Source organism: Arachis ipaensis, chromosome B4 (genome assembly GCF_059453495.1).
Source record: "Arachis ipaensis isolate K30076 ecotype BB chromosome B4, ASM5945349v1, whole genome shotgun sequence".
In the NCBI taxonomy this organism is placed as follows: Eukaryota; Viridiplantae; Streptophyta; class Magnoliopsida; order Fabales; family Fabaceae; genus Arachis; species Arachis ipaensis.
The window spans coordinates 145,872,221-145,893,222 of NC_142439.1; the positions used below are offsets into that span (position 1 = coordinate 145,872,221).

Consider the following 21,002-nt stretch of genomic DNA (forward strand, 5'->3'; position numbering starts at 1 on the left):
CTTATTGCTTTTAATTGAACACCAAATCCTTGTTCTAATAGGGCCTTGGCAAGACAGTTTCAATGATTGCCCTCATCCTAATGCAGGAGGTTACTGCTCTCAAAATCTAAAACAGACGATGCATCCAATCATAAAACTGAAGCTTTGAATTTGGATGATGAAGATGATCGTGTTACTGTTGATGTGGAAAAGCTTGAAAATAAAGAAGAGTCTGATGATGTAAAACCTATTGCAGAACCTAGGAACGGCCAGCTGCTGGTACACTTGTTGTTTGCCCGGCAAGTGTTCTTCGACAATGGGCGGCGGCAAAGAAATTAGGATTTTGGTTTCGGATTTTTACTGCTTTGATTTAGAAGGGTAATTGGTGAAGATGAAGAACGATCGATTTTTTGTTTTTTTGATATGTTTTACTTAGAGGGTGTGCACGAATTATTAGGGAAATTGGAGAAGATGAAGACATTTTAATTTTTTGTTTTTTAATATGTTTTTGTTTTGTTGTTTAAATTATTTGAAACTATAAAATTAGGATTAATTGAATTCTAACATTTCATTAATTTAAAAGGATATTTTTGTCTAATCAAATAAAAGAAGGATATTTAAGACTTTTTATAAAATTAAATAAAAAATATTTTTTTATTTTTATTTAATTAAATAGGTGTATTAATAAAAGTGGTGATATAATATATATTTAAAAAAACAAAAATTAAATGTTGATGTGAAAAATAAATTCCACGTGACTTATTATTATTTGTCCATATTTTAAACGTATCGGTACGTATGAATTTATCATCGTAGCAAACACCTCCATATTTTTATTGTATTATCTTTTTGTATGCCAAATCTCCAAACCCTCCAAATGGTAGCTATTAATGAAACGAAAACGTTCCCATTTGAGAATGGAAGATTCTCCGAGCTGCGAACATTGGTTTTGTGGACCGATCAAAAATTCGATTCGTATTCATTGCAAAGTTGGCACGGTCTAAACAATCTGGAAAGCATAGAATTTCTAGACTTCTCTTCTTTTTACATTTCATCCAGCCAACTCTAACGTGTGGTCAATGAATAATTCATAGAATCTAGTTGTATTCAATCCTAGTAGATTTTTAACATAATTGATTCCTATACCATTTTGTCATCATCAACATCAAGTCATAAGCATAAGCAGTGTTTGTTATGTAACTTCATCGCCATGTACAAAACTGGGAAATCGCATAATTTACTGATACTCTTGGTTATTACTTATTACTAGTATGACATTAAGTTAAAGCTTATGACTCTAATTTCATTGGGATGTACCTAATCTTATAAGGCTATATATTATTTATAAAATGTATATTTATCTATAGCAATAGATAAATTAGATACAAAATTAATAAATTTAGCATACATTGCTCGTAAAGACTCAAACTGGAATTTTACAAGAGATTCATTTGACAAATTCACTGGACTCCACCACCTTGAGTACTTATCCTTTTAAAACATGTTCAATTAAGCCCCTCTGCCACCAATACCGTTGATTACTGGTTTGATATATACACAAAATAGAACAATTCTCATCTACTGTAAATGTTTTTTTCTCTGGGTTTACCATCACTTGCTAGTTAACTTCTAAAAACAACCATGCTAAAGGTAACATTAAAGAAAAAGTATATTATGTAACCAGCAAAATAAAACATCTAAAGTTCTGCATAACCAACTAAGAAATATTACTATCAGATTTTATTCAAAAGATATATTGGATTTAAAAAGAGACTAAACTTAATCTGCACTTTTCAAATGGTTTTCACAACGTGTCAAGCTGTTCACTTGTATTCTTTCTTTGTTTGAATCCTCCTTGATGCTAACCTTTAGCAACATCAAGTTGTTCAAAAAAATCGTGGAGAAATTGATGGCCTGAAAAAAAGTTCAACTGGTATCAGTAAAAAAATGATCTAAACTTTGGAAATCTCACCACAAGACCTGTCTATAAGAAGCAACACAGTGATTAATGATTCCATAAGCAATTGACAAAGTCAAATTTCATCATCCATATACAAAAGTCACGATTGATTACAGCTTGATGCATAATGCATATCACACATTACATTCTCATTAATCACAATGCAATGCAATGAAAACTAACGGGAATAAGTTAGTACAAAGCATAGGATAATAGTTACATACCCTTTTCCCCCTCCTCATCTTTATCCTTAATGTCACTAGGGAGCGGCAAGAGACTCTCTGTATACACAGCATCTGCTTCAAAGGCGGCACCCGGAAAACTTGGATATTTAAAATGTTGGAGCCTCTCTTCTCTGAGATTGTATATGTAGAACTCCGATTTATCGGGGGTATAACGTTTTCCAATAAGATCCATAGCACTGGATAAGTACAGAGGCCGAAAGTCAAAGGTAGGAATCTGATAGAGAGTCCAAGATGAGTGCACTTTATATTCTTTCATCACCCATATCTCAGTTTTAACTCTACCAATATTGCGATTATACAAGGCTAGGCAGCCTCCTAATAGGGCAAGACCTGAATAGATCCATGACCTCGTTTCCAGTTGCTCTGGGACAGATATCATTGAGAAAGTCCTTTCCTTTAGATCAAAGATAAGAATAGCATCCCTGTAATCGTTAAGAATGGAAGGCACCCAATGAATAGCACCATTAAAGAACAACCCAGGAGAATGCCAGTGAAGAAAACCCAAGGGTTTGGGGAGTGCAGCATTAAAATCAATCCATGAATTGGTTCTCAAGGAAAAGCAATCAAAGTGATCTTGGCCATGCTTATCGTGCCAAGGTACAACAACTAAGTAGTCATCCTGTGAAGCATCATAACCAAATCCATACGGATGGTCCTCCCAGGGAAGCCAGCCCTTGTGCTTAAAACGAGAAGCAATATGAGAGTGGGATATCAATTTGCTGGATCCAGTCAGTGGGTTCCATACCACAAGAAAACTTTCGTGTTGATGTAAGAGAACAAAGCCTCTGCAGGATCCCAGGACCTCAAAATGAGGTGGTGATTCCATCTTGAACCGGGGAGACACCTTTCTTACTTGTAATGCATCATTGTTGTCACTAAATAGTGCGTCTAAGTCAACGAAGTAAGCCACGGTGCCTTTTTCTATGACGAAGCATGCGTTGGTGGAAGCGGGAGAGTGGTGAAAATGCAATTCAGCAAAGTGTGGATCGGAGATGAGAGAGTACCAGAGCTTCGAAACGTACCTGAGGCCAGCGAGATGTTTGGCCGGCACTCTCAGGAAGATTCTGTGAATCAACTCAACAGGGAGGATGTTCATGCTCGGATGTTCATGCTCAATTGCTCTTTTGGTTTGTTCAGGGTGTGCTTCTGCAACTTCTTCTTCTTATAATTTTATTATCCCTGCTTCCAATGTTGTGCTTTTGGCTTTCCCAATTCATATAGCGATTCACGAAACCATGACTTGAAAATTTTCGTTTGGTATTTGTAGGGGTGGATATGCGCCGGGTCACATTGGGTTTGACTTAACTTAGACCCAATTTGAAATATAGATTGGACTTAATTTTTAGACTCTAACTCAATTGATGAAACCTACGTACCTTCGAGTTGGATAAAAATTGGGTCTTTAGTATATAAAAATCATCTAATTTTCAATCATTATTTTACAATTCACATAATAAAATTTACTTAAAAAAGTATAACAAGAATCAACCCTTTTTTAAATTAAAGTATAACTATAATCAATACTAATATTGTCTAATAACACCAAATATTTAAATCAATACAAATAACACAATACTATACATTAGTATAAAGTCTTATGCATTTTAAACATAAAATATTAACTTATAATCTTATAATGACTAATAACACGAAATATTAAAGTTTACAATATTTAAATTTCACATAAGAATAGCTATCATCCATCATTAATAATACAAAATATTAATTGTGTATAATGACCGGACCATCGGGCCGAATTCAGGTGACCCGAGCTATGGCCTGGACCAAACCAGAAATAATAACCGAATCTATTTTTGAAACCCTTACCCAACCCTAAACCCAATAAAATCATACTAAATTAGTCCATAAAGTGTTCAGGACCAGATCGAATCTTCGAACTGGGTCGGGCCATGTACACCCCTAGGTATTTGGATTGACTATTCGAGGAAAAAAAGAAAATACTTATTTGTTTTATCTTTTTTAAAACAAAACAAATAAAAAAAAGTTATTTCATGAATAAACTTATATAACAAAAATTTTTAAATATTAACAATATTTAATTTTATTTAGTTAGAGAAAAGAAAGTACTTTATAAATTAAATTATAAAAAACGACAAGTTGAAAAATACAGTTTATATCATTTTAATTTTTTGAAAAGCTTTTAAATTATATCCATAATTTTACAAAAATACGATATTCTTTTCACTACTATACATGACTAAAAAAATCTTGTTACAATTGTAAAGTAAACAAAGAAAAAGAAGTTTTAGAATTAGAGTAAAGCTCATAATTCATCATAAATAATAAAAAAATAAAATTTTAGAAATTTAATAAAAAGGTTCCTAAAAAAAGTGTGTTATTAGTGGAATTTTTTTTCCTAAATCAAAATAATGACAAACGTAAAAATCTTTGAGAAGATATAAAAATATAAATACAGAGAAAAATTAGAATTTAGAGTAAAAAATAAATTTTGAAGGAAAAATTAGAATTAAACATATATAAATTATAATATAATTATGTTATGTGTGAAAAAAATCAATTATCAAATTAATTATTCATAAATAGTATATATTAAAATATAAAATATACATTAAAAATAAATTAAATAATTTATATATATAAATATAATAATTTTAGTATGTACGTAATATTTTTATTATAATTATTGATTATAATTATAACTTCTCCAAATGCACGTACAAAAGACAAGATGAAATGTAAGATAAACTTTTAAGACATTATTATTATTTGCACTACTTTTATAAGAATGATTAGTTATATAGGTCTTTTTTAAGTTATTTTTTATTTGATTTTTTTGAAAAAAAAATAATTGAGTGTTTTTTAATGGCTAGTTTTTTTTTAATATAAGGTTGACATATGAGTTACGTTGAGTTATAAAGTATTAGGGGGATATATACTGTTGTGACGGTGTTTAATTTTTTGTTTTAGTAGGAAAAAATTGGACCGTCCAATTTTATTGCAGAGAGAAAAATACAAATCGGACGGTCTGATTTGTATGAAGCAGAATTTTGTGGGTACTGAAATCGGACCCAAAGAATTTTCTAGACAGCTGGTGATGGTTGTGGGGTTGGAGAGCAAACATATAGAGATTTGTGTGAGGGTGAAAATGATGCTGCTGGGGTAACATTCCAAAGGTTTTTGGAAGCATCGAAGCCAACTAGAATTCAGCTGCATGCGTGCCACAGGATTTTCTGTACCGTCCAATCGGACGGTCCAATTTGTCTTGCGCAGTCTTCATACCCTACCCTGGTGAAACATCATATACCTCCATAATCTTACTATACACCAATCCTCTCTCCATATTAAAATTAAAATGTACTTTTTTAATATGTGAATGTGAATGTAAATTTAAATAGTTATTCACATATTTAAATTATTCACATAATTTTGAGGAGATTTTTTTGTAAATTGAGTGAGCATAGCTGAATCAGAATATACAACTGAATTACTTCTCTTCCTCTTTTCTGATTTTGATATGAATCAGAGAATATACAGCTGAATTACTTCTCTTTCTCTTTTCTGATTTTGATATTATACTCTAGAAGACAAAACAAAATAATCTCCTACTTATTCTATCCAGCTTAACTTCACACAGCTTTATTTTTGCATACATTTCTGTTTGGTTAAAAGACAAAATTAAAGTATCTTTATACACGAAGTCACTTAGCAGATTCTATAAGATCCACCTAATTTTAATAATTAAAAAAGCAAGTAGAATTAAAATAGTCCTAAATTCAGTCTGCTTTTCTAAGCTACTGATATATCACAATGAAGCTAGTTTTCCTTGAAGACTATTAACTATCAAGTAATCATCATTTGATGCATCATAACCAATGCCTTGAAGAACCGCATTTTGATTATACCAATAATTCTTTTCTTTAACAACATTATAGTAAGATATTTTTTTGCGGGATTGATCAATGGATTCCATAGAATAATATAATATGGTTCATCGTGGTGTAACAATACAAACCCTCTGCATGATCCAAGAACAAGTGAACGGGAATGCTCATTCTTCTTCTTCCTTGGGTAAGGGAGAGAGAATTCTTCTATTGAGGCGCCAAGGGTGGCACCACCATGAAAGAGTGCGTGTAGCCGTGTAGCCAACCAGTTCAAATTTCTTGGTGAAGAAGTATGAAGGGGTGGTGAATGCTGAAGAGTGGTGAATATGAAATTCCACAAAGGTTGGATCGGAGATGAGAGAGCGCCATAGCTTAGAAACTAACCTGAGAGGAAAGAGATACTTGGCACCCCGAACAACTCCAGAGGGAGAAGGTCATTGATGCTCTTCTGGTTGTTATCCATGCATGAAGCAAGCTCTGTTTTGTTCTGCTCGGTTCTTATGTAATTCATGAAGAGTGTCTGGTAATTAAGGGTTGTGAAACCCCATAATTTCTCTTTACTGATATCCTTGGTTACTACTAATTACTAGTATGACATTAAGTTAAAGCCTATCACTCTAATTTCATTGGATGTACCTAATCTTGTAAGGATAGGCCATCCACTAAAAATTATTTATAAAATGATTATTTATCTATGGTAATTGACTACACTTTTTATTTTTAATATTGGTTTAACAATAGTAAATACACAATATTGAATCCCTGGTTGCGCACTCTTAGCACCATGTAATTCAATAATAAAAACTGAAGTGAATATCAATGAAAGAATACTGTAGCGTGTCGAGAATACATACAAATTGAAAAATTTTCAAAGTGTTCACATGTCAAATCTACTTTGAAATGTGATATTCTGATTTAGACAATACACCAAGTATTACATTATTTCTACCAACCACAGCATAGAACAAAAGACAATTAATTATGCTTCTCTTTATAATCATCTAAACAGAGGGGTTAGTGCTGAGAAAACAAAAACCAACAACTTACGATAGATCAACAAAAGATAATGCAGCAAAAGGAAAAAAAGTGTACATAGCATATAAAAAGCAAAAAGAAAATTTTCAAAATATAAAGAAATATGATATGAAGAATAAAACAGATCATCTAAAGATTGTTACTATCAGACAAAACCAAAAGATATATTGGAATAACATGTTAAGCCCCATTTTCAGTTTTCGGACGTACGAGTTTTTTCCCGTTCATATTCAGAAAGAAAATTCTAATCCAAAGAAAATAAAACTGAAGTGTCTTCAAGCTTCTTCCCGCTCAACTTTGAGAACCCAGCCCACATGCAGAAGTTGTTCACTTGTATGTTGGCTCCCGATTCCCTTTCTCTGTTTGACCCCTTTGTGATTCTAATCTTTAGCAACATTTTGTTCAAAACAATCACGGAGAGATTCATGGCCTGCAAAAAAGCTCAACTGGTAAAAGCCAAAGCTTTAGACATGAAAAGATCTAAACTTCTAAACATCTCCACAAGACCAGACTATAGGAAGCAAGACAGTGATTAGGGATACCCTAAACAGTGATAAATTCAAATCTCACCATCCATAAACAAAAGTCACAGTTGATTAGAACCTGGTGCATACTGTATATTACTCGTTAGTTTTTCATTAATCACAATGCAATCAAAACTAACATTAATAGTTTAGTGCAAAGCATAGGAGAATATACATACCGTTTCCCTTCCTCTTCCTGTTCTTATTATCCTTATCCTTAATGTCTCTAGGGAGTGGCAAGAGACTCTCTGTATACATAGTATCGGTTCCACTGATGTTATGCGCAGAACAAAGATATTTAACACGTGGGAGCAGCTCTCCTCCCACATTATACATGAGAAACTTTTTCTTTTCTATTTTATCCGAAAGAATTATTTCTCCAATAATATCACCATTATTGGACAAGTGCAGAGGCTGAAAGAAAAGGCAAGGAATCTGATAAAGAGTCCAAGATGAGTGCACTTTATATTCTTTCATCAACCATATGTCAGTGCTACAGCTATCACGACTGTGATAATACAAGGCTAGGCATCCCCCTAGTAGGGCAAGACCTGGATAGGACTCATAGGAGCATGCCAGTTCAGGCTCAGACATGGTTGAAAAAGTCCTTTCCTTCAAATAAAAGATAAGAATAGCATCCCTGGGATCTTTAATAGGCAAAGGTACCCAATGAATAGCACCATTCAAGAACAACCCAGCAGACGTGTCGTTAAAAACATGCAAGGGTTTGGGGAGTGCAGCATCAAGATGAATCCAGGAATTGGTTTTCAAGGACAAGCAATCCAAGTGATCTTGTCCTTGCCGCTGGCTCAAAGCTACAACAACTAAGTAATCATCCCGGGATGCATCATATCCAAATCCATACAGACGGGCACTCTCGGGAAGCCTAAAGTCATTGTAGATAGGAGAATCAATACCAGAGTAAGATATTCTTCTGCTGGATCCAGTCAGTGGGTTCCATACCACTAAACATTGAGGGTGACGATACAAGAGAACAAAGCCTCTGCAGGATCCCAGGACCTCAAAATGAGAAGGTGGTTTCGTCGTGTAAGGGGTACACACCTCTTTCACGTGTGATGCATCATTGTCGTCACTAAATACCAGTGCTCTAATTAAACGAAGTAGGCCACAGTGCCGCTTTTTATGCAGAACAATGCATTGGTGGAAGCGGGAGAGTGGTGAAAATGCAATTCAGCAAAGTGTGGATCGGAAATCAGAGAGTGCCACAGCTTCAAAACGGATCTGAGGCGAAAGAGATGGCTGGCCGGCACTCTCAGTAAGATACTGCGAATCAAATTAAGAGGGAGGATGTCATGAATGCTCTTCTTCTCCATGCTCGATTGCTCTTTTGGTTTGTGCAGTGTGTGCTTCTGCCACTTCTTCTTCTTATAAAGTTATAATCTTATCCGTGCTTGAAATGTTGTGCTTTGGCCAATTCATATGGTAATTCACGAAACCCCGGGACTTGAAAATTTCCTTGAAACCAGAATACTTTGGAAGGGAAGGGTCAGTTTTGGATTGGCTATTCGGAAAAAAAAAAAGGAAAATAGTTCATTGTTTTATTTTTTTTTAAACAAATAAATAAAAAAAGTTATTTCATGAATAAACTTTTCAAGAAAAAAATTTTAAATTTTCAAAATATCTATTTTTATTTAGTTAGAGAAAAGAAAATACTTTATAAATTAAATCACAGTTTATATCATTTTAATTTTTGAAAAGCTTTTAAATTATATTCATAATTTTACAAAAATACCATATTCTTTTTACATTATACATGACTGAAAAAATCTTGTTACAATTAGTCAATTACAAAGTAAACAAAAGAATAAGAAGTTTTGGAATTAGAGTAAAGCTCATAATTACTCACAAATAATAAGAAAATAAAATTTTAGAATTAAATTTAAAAAAAAAAGGGTTCCTAGAAAGATGTGCTACTAGTAGAATTCAGCTTTTGAATTTTTATTTTTCTAAATCAAAATAATGACAAGCGTAAAAGACTTCCATTTTAGAAATAAAATTAGGATTAAGAATATATAAATTGTAATATAAGTGTGTTATGCATACATAAAAATTAGTTATTTATACAAAATATATATAAAAATATAAAATATACATTAAAAATAAATTAAACAACTTATATATTATACAAAAATATATAGTGATAATTAAATTTAATAATTGATATTTAATATCCACATAATATTTTTATTTAATTATTAATTATAATAAATTATATTTTTGGTAAAAAAAATTATAAATTTCTTTTACTTCTACTTTCTTTTACTCATACTCGGGATTTGAAATTGCTTTGGAAACAAAAGACTATAAGAGAAGGGAAGGGTCAGTTTATTTTGCATTAACAATTCAAAAATAAAATAAAATAAAAATTATTTTATATTTTGGATAATTTTAAAAAATAAATATAGAAAGTATTTTTAGATTTATTCAAATAAAAAAAATTATTTTTTAGTTAAGTTGTCTAAAATAATAAAGTTAAATTTGACAACTACGAATGATAAAATAATATTTAGGAATGTTAACTTTACTCAACAATTTTACTTGTTAGATTTGATATACAGTTATGGGAATTTAACTAAAGATCTCAATAAAATTAATTCAATAAGCCTGTTACATATCAATCTAAATAAACTTTTTTATTCAATATATTTTTCACTCTCACATTCTAATTATTTATTCAATATTTTCTACTTTTATCTTCCACAAAAATTTGTGCAATTAACATCAAAATATTTATGCTATAATAAATTTGTCAAATAAAATAATTCAATAAATAATTTTATAAATTGTAAGCAATTCCTGAATCCTAAACAACGTTAGTTTTATTTTCCATTTTATTAAATTGTCTTCTGTTCCACTATATTTTGTGTGCAAAAAATCTGCTTTTGAAGCTTTAGACCATCTCCAGTAGGAAACTCATCTCAGTCTCTATTTATGGCCCACCTGTCATAAAAAGTAACTCCACATCAGCTTTTGCGTTATAAACGGTAAATAAGAACTCAAAGCATCTCTCTCTTCTCCATTAGGAGGAACTAACTTTAGTTCCTGTTGTGGTCCCACTTAATTAATTAATTAAAATACTTAAAATTAATGTAATTAATTTTTAATAATATTATTTAAATTTATAAATTTAAAAATAATTCACTATTAAAATATATTAATATTAAATAAATTCATATATAATAATAATACACAATATATAATTTGGGATTACACTAATTTATAGTTTTGTGTTTACAATTGCTAATTTTAATAATATCGTTAGCATTTTAAATTTTAAAAATAAAAATAACTAACTCAACTAAGAATTATTTTGTAAGGTGTAAAAATTAAATTTATTTTTTAATGTAAGTAAATTTAATTAATTATAATTTAATATAATAATATAAATAATATTCAATATTAATTATGATATAAATAATTAATATAAATCATTAATTAAATAAAAATTTAATTATTTAATCTAATTAATTATTTTTTAAATAATTAATATAAATTATTAATTAAATAAAAATATAATTATTTAATATAATTTTTATTATAATTATTACTAATTTAATTATTATTTCATTATTTAATATAATTATTTAATTATTTCAGATTTTATATTATTATTTTTTAAAAATAACTTGTCAAATGACAAGTTATTATTTGTTAACTTGAGTCCCTGTTTAGAGGGACTTTTTCACCTTGAGACCCGTGCGGGAACTCATTTCTTCTCTCCTCCAATGGTTAGAGTTCCTATGTGTCAGAAAAAAGTGAAAGAGAAACTCACCATTGTAGGTGCTCTTATTACATTCTTCATAATAAATGTTTGTAGTTTAGCATACAAGGTAATTAAGCATTATTTTTGTGTGATATAGCGTCTGGAATCTTTTTTTTTTCTTTTTGGATTTGCCATAATTCGCTTGTAAATACTTAAAATCAATCGTGTTAACAATGAGCAAGATTAAAAAGAAAGTGTATATTTTGTCTATATAATTGATAAAATAAAACATCTTAAATTTTGTATAACTTAATGCTTAAGCTATTATAAATCCCAAAAAATAATGCCCATTACATCGAACAATATAAAATTGACTTAAATCTTTCTTATAACAGTTAACAGCATAGGAGTAGTTTTTATGATATAAAATTAAAATAATTCTATAAAAAGGATACGAGGTAGATATGATTATTCTAACATTACAATATTCTTTACCTAATATTTAGCTATTAAACAACTAATTTTTTTTGGTGTCTATTAAACAATCAAATAAAAGAAAAATAGAGACAAGTTAAGTAGTTTTTTTTGTTATGATTCTTGGATAGAGCCGCCTAGAGAAACAGGGGAAAAAAATAGTGATACAAGATTGTTATAGTGTCCACAACATAGTTTAGAATTAAAAATTGCAAAAGCTTATACACCAGGATATGAGTATGTGCATCCATTTAAGATACTTGAGACTCAATCGGGGTGTAGACTGTCCAAAAGAGGATCATCCTGGTCCAATCTGCACCCTTCCGAATCTAGAGACTTTAATTGTTGAGCTTGCTTCCCATTATAACCTCCAGCATGGAATATGGAGGCTCAAGAAATTGAGACATCTTGAAAGGATGTTATGCGTGGCTAGTAAAAAAACCATTCCACCTGACACATCAGGAAAAGATTATTTGCCGAGTCTCCAAACCCTCCAACTTGTCACTCTTGAAGAAGGAGTGACAATGTCCTCCATTGTTAATGGAAGAGAAAATTGGGATTAGAGTGGAATGCCAAAAGTAAGTGTACCGAGCATGAACTATTACAAAGGTTGCATCGCCTTAAAAATCAAGAAAAACTAAAACTAATGGACTTTAAGGAATTGACATTAAAGGCACGTGAATTTCCTTCAAAGATTCCCCAGATAAATATAACGATGCAGTATGATTCTGATGAGCTTAACTTTAGCTACAGTTTCTTGAACACTCTAGGAGAACTTACCAGCCTCTGTGTTCTCAAAGTAACCTCTCGAGGGAATGAGGGATGTTCAGTGAAAGATAATGCAGCAAAAGGAAAAGAAATGTACACAGATAAAGAATAGGAGATGAAGAACAAAACACATCATCTAAGAATGTTACTATCAGAGTAAACCAAAAGATATATTGGATTAACAAGATGTTAAGCTCCCTTTTCACTCTTCAGACGTAAGAGTTTTATCCCGTTCAAATTTAGAAAGAAAATTCTAATCCAGAGAAAATAAAACTGAAGTTTCTTGAAGCTTCTTCTCGCTCAACTTGAGAACCCTGCTCTTTATTTACAACAAAATCACATGTCTAAGTTGTTCACTTGTATGTTGGCTCCCGATTCCCTTTCTCTGTTTGACCCCTTTGTGATTCTAATCTTTAGCAACATCAAGTTGTTCAAAACATTCATGGTGAACTTCATGGCCTGCAAAAAAGCTCAATTGGTAAAAGTCAAAGCTTTAGACATGAATCTAAACTTCGAAACATCTCTACAAGACCGGACAATAGGAAGCAAGACAGTGATTAGTGATTCCCTAAACATTGATAAATTCAAATCTCACCATCCATAGACAAAAGTCACAGTTGATTAGAATCTGATGCATAATGCATATTACTTGTTAGTTTTTCATTAATCACAATGCAATCAAAACTAACAGGAATAGCTTCGTGCAAAGCATAGGAGAATAGTTACATACCGTTTTCCTTCCTCTTCCTGTTTTTCATCATGTTCTTATCATCCTTATCCTTAATGTCTCTAGGGAGTGGCAAGAGATTCTCTGTATACATAGTATTGGTTGCACTGATGTTATGTGCAGAACAAAGATATTTAACACGTGGGAGCAGCTCTCCTCCCACATTATATATGTGAAACTTTATCTTTTCTACTTTATCCGAAAGAAATTGTTCTCCAATAATATCACCATTATTGGATAACCACAGAGGCCGAAAGAAAAGGCAAGGAATCTGATAGAGAGTCCAAGATGAGTGCACTTTATGGCTATACATTATGTGATATTCTGTTTAGACAATACACCAAGTCACCAATTATTACATTGTTCTACAACCACAAGAAGTCAACAAAGAACAAAGGGCAATTAATTATGTAAGCGCTTTTGTATTATAAAAAGAGGGGTTAGTACTAAAAAACAAAAACCAGTAATTTAAAAATAGATCACTCAAAGATAATGCAGCAAAAGGGAGAAAAAGAATGTACACAGATAAAAAATAAATATAAAAAGCAAATGAAAATTTTGAAAAGATATATTGGATTCAACAAGATGCTAAACTCCATTTTGCACTTTTCGAATGTTCTTTCCCATACATATTTGGATAGAAAATCATAATTCAAAGCAAAATAAAACTTAAATTTCTTGAAGTTTCTTCCCACTCAACTTGTGAATCCTGTGCTTTATTTGCAACGAAATTAGTCACTCATATATACATTGGAACACAAAATATAAAGTTAGTTTTTACACGGATTATTTTCTCAAAGCTAACCAACCATGACTTTGGCTATTATCTCAGACTTTTGATTTCTATTCTCTCTTTTACAAGCAAGAGCTGGAGAAAAGGAAGAAACTTCCTCAGGATGTAGATGTAGCTCTAAACTGTAGTATAAGTAGAATAAGTATTTTGTCAATCACAATAATGCAACCTTTGCATAAATAATACATAAAACTATGTACACACATGAATCAGGATGTGCAACTTTAGGATAAAGCAAGGTAATGGAGAATGACTAAAATATTTAATAAGACTAACGGCTTGTGAATGACTTACAGCTCAAATCTCCATTTATGTGACTTTAGAATTTTAACATTGGCAAAAGCTTTTCTATCAAGCATCGTTTTTTGGTTCACTGTTTGAATAAAACTGCCATCACAATTGTAAGATCCACTAAAAATTGGTCTCACGGCAGATCATGATGCAGAATCTTCCTCCTCACATTTCATATATGATGTTTTTCTGAGCTTTAGAGGCTTCACCAGGTACGGATTCACGGATCGTCTCTATCATTCTTTGTGTGAGAGAGGAATCACCACCTTCAGAGATGATGAGAACCTCAGAGTTGGTGATAGAATTAGAGATACTCTTCTTGAGGCCATTGAGAGATCCAGGATGTCCATTGTTGTGCTGTGCCAGAATTATGCTTCCTCCTCATGGTGCTTAGATGAACTTGTCCAGATTATGAAGTGCTCTGACAAAGGAACAAAACGACCAGTTTTGCCAGTTTTTTATCAAGTGGAACCATCAGATGTGCGGCATCAAAGGAATCAATATGAAAAAGACATGATGAGCCATGAAAACAGATACTGCAATGATTTAAACAAAGTAAAAGAATGGAGGTTAGCTTTGTATGAAGTATGCGGTCTAAGTGGAAAACATTGTGCAGAAAATAGGTGAATTACCTTTACTTAATAATGGAGTTTACATAAATCTTCCATTGATAACTCCTCTTTTCATAGATTGATAAATGATAACAAGATTCTGAACTTTTTTTAACCGTTTCTTCTATTTACCATTATTGCATTTTTTTAAAATAAAAATAAAAATGAGCTTTTAAAGAGACATGTGTTCTTGCAGCTATGAAAGTGATGTTATCATGAATATTGTTGAAGAAGTCTCAGCAAAAGTTCCTCCTGAACCACTTTACATTAAGCATCCAATTGATTTTGGTTCTCAATTTGAAGTGGTGGAATCACTTTTGGACACTAAATCTCATGATACTCTCTGCATGCTGATTCTTTATGGAGATGTTGAAACAAAAAAAAGCACATTTGCAGGGGAGCTGTACAACAAGATAAAGCATCAATTTCAAGCTGCAAGTTTTCTTGATAAAGTACGTATAAAATCAAGGGGGATCCCCAATAGCCTAGAAAATCTCCAAGAGACACTTTTATCAGGTATGTGTGTGCATAAGAAACCAAGAATAGGCAGCACATTAAAAGGATCTTCTGACATAAAACAAAGTCTGCACAATAAAAGAGTTCTTCTGGTTCTAGATGACGTTGATAGTATAGAACAATTGGACTCACTTGCAGGAGGAAGTGATTGGTTTGGTCTTGGTAGTAGAATCATTATAACAACAAGAGATGTGAATGTGCTAGATAAGTATGAGTTGAATGGTGTTAAGGTTATGAAATATTGCATTGATGAAGGTGAATTTAAAAGCATGGAAGGTGCAAAATCAAATCACGAACAAGATAAGGACCTCCAGGAAGATATAGTGGGCTTTGTAGAGATCTTCAATGAAATAGTTGAGAAATTGAAGGAAAATGAGTCATGCACTGAAGTTGTCTCCATAATCGGCATGGGTGGGTTGGGTAAGACTACCCTTGCTCGAAAAATTTATAACAATAATAAGGTGAAAAAGTTATTCTCTTGTTGTGGATGGGTTACTATTTCTAAAGACTACAAAGCTAAGGACGTTCTCACAAGCCTTGTCAATGGTTGGGGATTGTCCAAGTCTACTACTGAATACAAAGTCTTAAGTGAGAAGGAACAAAAGAGCAAGGTCCAAGAACACTTGGACAGGAACAAGTATCTGATAGTGCTTGATGACTTATGGGAACCTGAAGTCTGGGATGAGGTAGAAAGTTTATTTCCAAATAACAAAAGTGGCAATACAATACTGATAACTAGTCGTAATGACGAGGTGGCAAATTATACAAGGTCAAAGTCCTACTACCCTCCATTCCTAGACAAAAATGAAAGCTGGAAACTTTTCTGCAAGGTGTTTGGGACACAACAGTGTCCTCCTGTTCTCGAACCCATCGGAAGAGAAATGGTGGAAAAATGTGGGTTTTTACCTTTAGCAATTGTGACCTTAGCTGGGATTGTCGTCAAGAAGAAGAGACTAACAGTTGAGTGGATGAGAATCATGCGCAATGTCATTTGGTATCTTGCTAAGGATAATAATGGAGTCATGAATGTGCTAAAGCTAAGCTATGATAACTTGCTTCAAAGATTGAAACCTTGTTTTCTATATTTTGCAGTGTTTCCAGAAGATTATAGAATTCCTGTGAAACAGTTGATTCAACTATGGATAGCCAAAGGATTAATCCAACCACCAAAATCTGGAACATCATCTGCAGGAAAACTAGAAGATATGGCTAAAGAATACCTGAATGAGCTGGTGGATCGTAGCTTCGTGTTGGTAGCGAGAAAAAGGAGTAATGGAAGTCTGTCAGTTTGCCGGATCCACGACCTTCTCCGTGATCTCTGCATATCGGAGAGTAAAGCTGATAACGAGTTTGAGATTTGCACAGAGAAAGACATACATTCCATGGACATGAAGAAATTTTGTAGATTGTCCCTTCGAAGCCCTGAGTTTGATGATTGGCGTTCTTTCACAAACCAATAATGGAGATATCAAACAAATTTTGTTGAGTTTCCAGCAAGATATCAAACAAAGATATCTCTCGGATAGCAAACAAAGATATCAAACAAAGCTAGATAGCAAGACAAATCAAACAAAGATATCAAACATCTACTACAAATTCAAACCACACTATCCAAAAGACGAGTTTATATCTCTCGGATTTTCAGCAAAATTTCAAATAAAATCAACAGTCTAACTGACCTCCATAGCTGGCACAAAACAAAACAAACTATTTAACTAAGCAAATCAAACTCGTACAACTTCATCACCCTGCTGCTGCGCAGCATTTTCATCTACTGCCTCCTCCAACACTTCACCATCTACCAATTCACCGTTCAAGGCAACCTTCGTCACATCCATTGCACTCACATCGGCCTCTGGCAACAAAGTCTTAATCTGCAGAACTGCACGGTCAAAACCTTGTATAAACACTTCACACACATCTGCCTCCTTGGCAGATAACAAAGACTCCAACTCCTTCACCTGAGCCACCAACTTTTCCTTCTCCAGGTTAGTTTTCTCAACATCCTTCTCCAGCGCTGCAACCTTTTCTGCTAAAACCTTTCCTTCTTTATCTGCGTTTGTTGAAGAGCCTTGGTTCTCGGCTCTCTTCCTCTTGTTAAAATAACCCTTCAAACCGGCGGTAGTCAAGCTCGGCGCCCTATCACCTACGCAAAACACAAGTTCATCTTAGTATCTATAACAAGGATCACACCAGCATTATCTACCAAAAAGTTATTACCTATATAGTCCAACACGGCATCTCTATCTATTTCATATTTTAACCATTCAGACACCAATAACAGCTCTCCATCCTCAAACACACAAATTAAAAGCTCCAGAAACAAATTATCTCTCTTACTCATTTCCTCTACATCTAATATTTCTCTGTTTGCACTTGTTCAGTCATTCTCTCCTAATTCTCCTGATGGTCTACAGAAAAGATCACCATTGCATTACTCATGAAAAAAGCAATAACTTAAAAAGTTAAAACCCCTCACTGCAAGACTAGGCTTTAGGAAGCGAGACAGTGATCAATGATTCCATAAGTATTGATAAATTCAAATTTCACCATCCATACACAAAAGAGGCATTTGATTGGAACTTGATGTCTAATGCATATTACTCATTACTTATTCATTAGTCACAATGCAATGAAAACAAACAGGAATAGCTTGGTGCAAAGCATAGGAGAATAGTTTAATACCGCTTTTTTTCATATTCTTCTTCTTATCCTTTTCCTTAATGTCATCAGGGAGTGGCAAGAGACTCTCTGTATACACAGGATCTATTGTTCGGAGTGGAAGCCAACAATAACGATCATTAAAATGCTTGAGCAGGTCTTCTCTGACATTATATATGAAGTACCCTACTGTACCACACAAAGTATAACCTCTTCCAATAATATCCATATTACTAGATAAGCACAGAGGCCGGAAGTCCTTGCAAGGAATCTGATAGAGCGTCCAAGACGACAGCACTTTATATTCTTTCATCACCCATATGTGAGTGTTACAGCTATCATTATTGCAATAATACAAGGCTAGGCAGCCTCCTAGTAAGGCAAGAGTTGGAAAGGTGCATGCACTCATTACAGGTTGTTCCGGCCCAGATATCCTTGAGAAAGTCCTCTCCTTCATATCAAAGATAATAATAGCATCCCTGTAAGTTGTAAGAGAGTAAGGCACCCAATGAATAGCACCATTCAAGAACAACCCACAAGAATTGCGGTGACAAACATCCAAGGGCTTGGAGAGTGCAGCATCAAGATTAATCCATGAATTGGTTCTCAAGGAAAAGCAATCAAAGTGATAATGGTCATCCTTATCCTGCCAAGCTACAAAAACTAAGTAGTCATCCTGGGAAGCATCATAACCAAATCCATAGAGATGGAACTTGCAAGGAAGCCTAAAGCCCTTGTGCTTAAAACGAGAAACAATATGAGAGTAGGATATTCTTTTGCCGGATCCAGTCAGTGGGTTCCATACTACAAGAAAATGTGGGTCTCGATGTAAGAGAACAAAGCCTCTGCAGGATCCCAGGAACTCAAAATCAGAAGGTAGTTTTTTCATCTTGAAAGGGAGAGACACCTTTTTTACTTGTAATGCATCATTGTTGTCAGTAAATAGCGAGTCTAAGTAAACGAAGTAAGCCAGACTGCCTCCTCCCATGAAGACGGATGCTTTGGTGGCAGCGGGAGAGTGGTGAAAATGCAATTCAGCAAAGAGTGGATCGGAAATTAGAGAGTACCACCGCTTCGAAACGCACTTGAGGCTAGCGAGATGTCTGACCGGCACCCGCAGTAGGATTCTGTGAATCAGGTCAAGAGGAAGTATGTCTTGAATACTCTTGCTCTTATGATTCATCTTCTTCTCCATGGTGGATTCCTCTTTTGCTTTGATCCCTGTGTGCTTCAGCTTCTTCTTCTTATCTATGCTTGGATTGAAATCGTTGTGTTTTTCGCAATTCACTCAATCCCTGGCCCCGGACTTGAATTTGCTTTGGAAACAGAAAACTAAGGGAAAGGAAGGGTCAGGTCAAAGAAAACGGAATTTCTATGGTGCTGATACCAAAAATCAACATGTCATAATGTCTTTGTGTGTTATTGTGGGAGCGCAACAAGTAGCCTCTGCTATCAGGATAAGTTTTATTATTGACGGTTAGGAATAACTTCAGCAAATTTAATTAGCTACAATTATTTTGTTAACTAAATAAAATCATTGAGCTGGTTACACGGTTTTAGGCGCTGGGTAATGGGCTGTAGACGTAGTAGTTGGATCATTTCATTTTTCTTTTTGTGTCTAGTTGGTCATGATTATTATTTATTAATTTAGTTATTAGTAATTAGATTAAGTGTTAATTTTTATTATATTTTTATTATAAATATTTTATTTCGTCCTCAAGTTAATATAATATTTTTTTCAAAAATATTTTTTTATTATTTTATTATTTTTCTCTCAAATCACTATAACATCCACTATAATTATTACAATTATAATTTTTGCTTTTATGCATAAGAAAATCATGATAGAAAAAATTTAATTTTTCAAAAAAAAAATTAATTTTGATCACATGACTAAAATAAAACGAAATAAAATATTTAGAATAAAAATAAGATATTTTAAATTTTAAAGATGAAATTAAGACTTAGTCCAAACGATAAAGACTAATAAAAAATTAAAATTTTAAAACTAACTCCGAATAAAAAAAAGTCCATGAAAGATATATTACTAAAAAAAATTAACCTTGGAATTTTTTTTAAGATTAAAATAATGTTGAGTGTAAATAATTTTGACTGAATAAAAAAATATAATGTGAATAGAAATTAAAATTTGGAAGAATTTTTTTTTAAAATACGCATTAAAATAAATTAAATAATTTATATATTTATATATATATAAATATTATTTATATACTAAAATTAACAATCAAAATTAGTTATTATATATTTGTGTATAAATATATGTTATTTAACTTATTTTTAATATATATTTTATATTCATAATTAATTTTAATAACTAATTTTAGTGTATAATATAATCATTGATCTTTTGTGTGTATATAATATTTTTATTGTAATATTTTTTGTATGAGGAATCTCCAAACCCTTCAAATGGTAGCTGTTAAAACGAAAACGTTTCTACTTGAGAATGGAAGATTCGTGTTCATTGCAAGATGCAAACATATTTAGACATATTTAAAATACATACATATATAAATATAATGTAGATAAATAGTTTAGTACACTTTGGGTTATAGTTTTTTAGGCACAAATATAGCTATCTATATAATGAGAATATAAGAGATATTTAGTGTAAAAAATATTATTTGAAAGACTTTAATCATATATTATTATTATTATTATTATTATTATTATTATTATTATTATTATTATTATTATTATTATTATTATTATTACACATATTTAATATGAGTAGGGGTAGGGCTCCCTATATAGCACTAGAAGTCTAGAAGAACGATTGTCAATGAGTTAGTTGTACCTAGATAATTCCA

The 21,002-nt window shown here is 32.4% G+C and overlaps 4 protein-coding genes across 4 annotated transcripts; 1 reads left to right on the forward strand and 3 right to left on the reverse strand.

Annotated features, from left to right (window-relative positions):
• Positions 1-1,630: 1,630 nt before the first annotated feature.
• On the reverse strand, positions 1,631-3,380 carry LOC110271635 (F-box protein CPR1-like). The gene is made up of 2 exons (XM_021122658.2): positions 2,164-3,380; positions 1,631-1,893 (listed from the first exon to the last, which is right to left on the reverse strand). The coding sequence occupies exons 1-2, from the start codon at positions 3,278-3,280 to the stop codon at positions 1,841-1,843; spliced, it is 1,170 nt and encodes a 389-aa protein (XP_020978317.1). The 5' UTR covers positions 3,281-3,380; the 3' UTR covers positions 1,631-1,840.
• Positions 3,381-7,227: 3,847 nt separating this feature from the next.
• Positions 7,228-8,797, reverse strand: LOC107637408 (F-box protein CPR1-like; the record flags this gene model as incomplete). Its single annotated transcript, XM_088485117.1, has 2 exons — positions 7,228-7,512; positions 7,786-8,797. Coding segments are annotated over 2 exons (1,062 nt in total), but the record flags the coding sequence as incomplete, so codon positions are not given.
• A 5,734-nt stretch (positions 8,798-14,531) lies between these two features.
• LOC107637409 (putative disease resistance protein At1g50180) lies at positions 14,532-17,590 on the forward strand. Its single transcript, XM_088484315.1, has 2 exons — positions 14,532-15,006; positions 15,191-17,590. The coding sequence occupies exons 1-2, from the start codon at positions 14,726-14,728 to the stop codon at positions 16,968-16,970; spliced, it is 2,061 nt and encodes a 686-aa protein (XP_088340441.1). The 5' UTR covers positions 14,532-14,725; the 3' UTR covers positions 16,971-17,590.
• On the reverse strand, positions 17,087-19,656 carry LOC107635552 (F-box/kelch-repeat protein At3g23880). Its single transcript, XM_016339047.3, has 2 exons — positions 18,196-19,656; positions 17,087-17,656 (listed from the first exon to the last, which is right to left on the reverse strand). The coding sequence occupies exons 1-2, from the start codon at positions 19,364-19,366 to the stop codon at positions 17,235-17,237; spliced, it is 1,593 nt and encodes a 530-aa protein (XP_016194533.1). The 5' UTR covers positions 19,367-19,656; the 3' UTR covers positions 17,087-17,234.
• Positions 19,657-21,002: the final 1,346 nt, after the last annotated feature.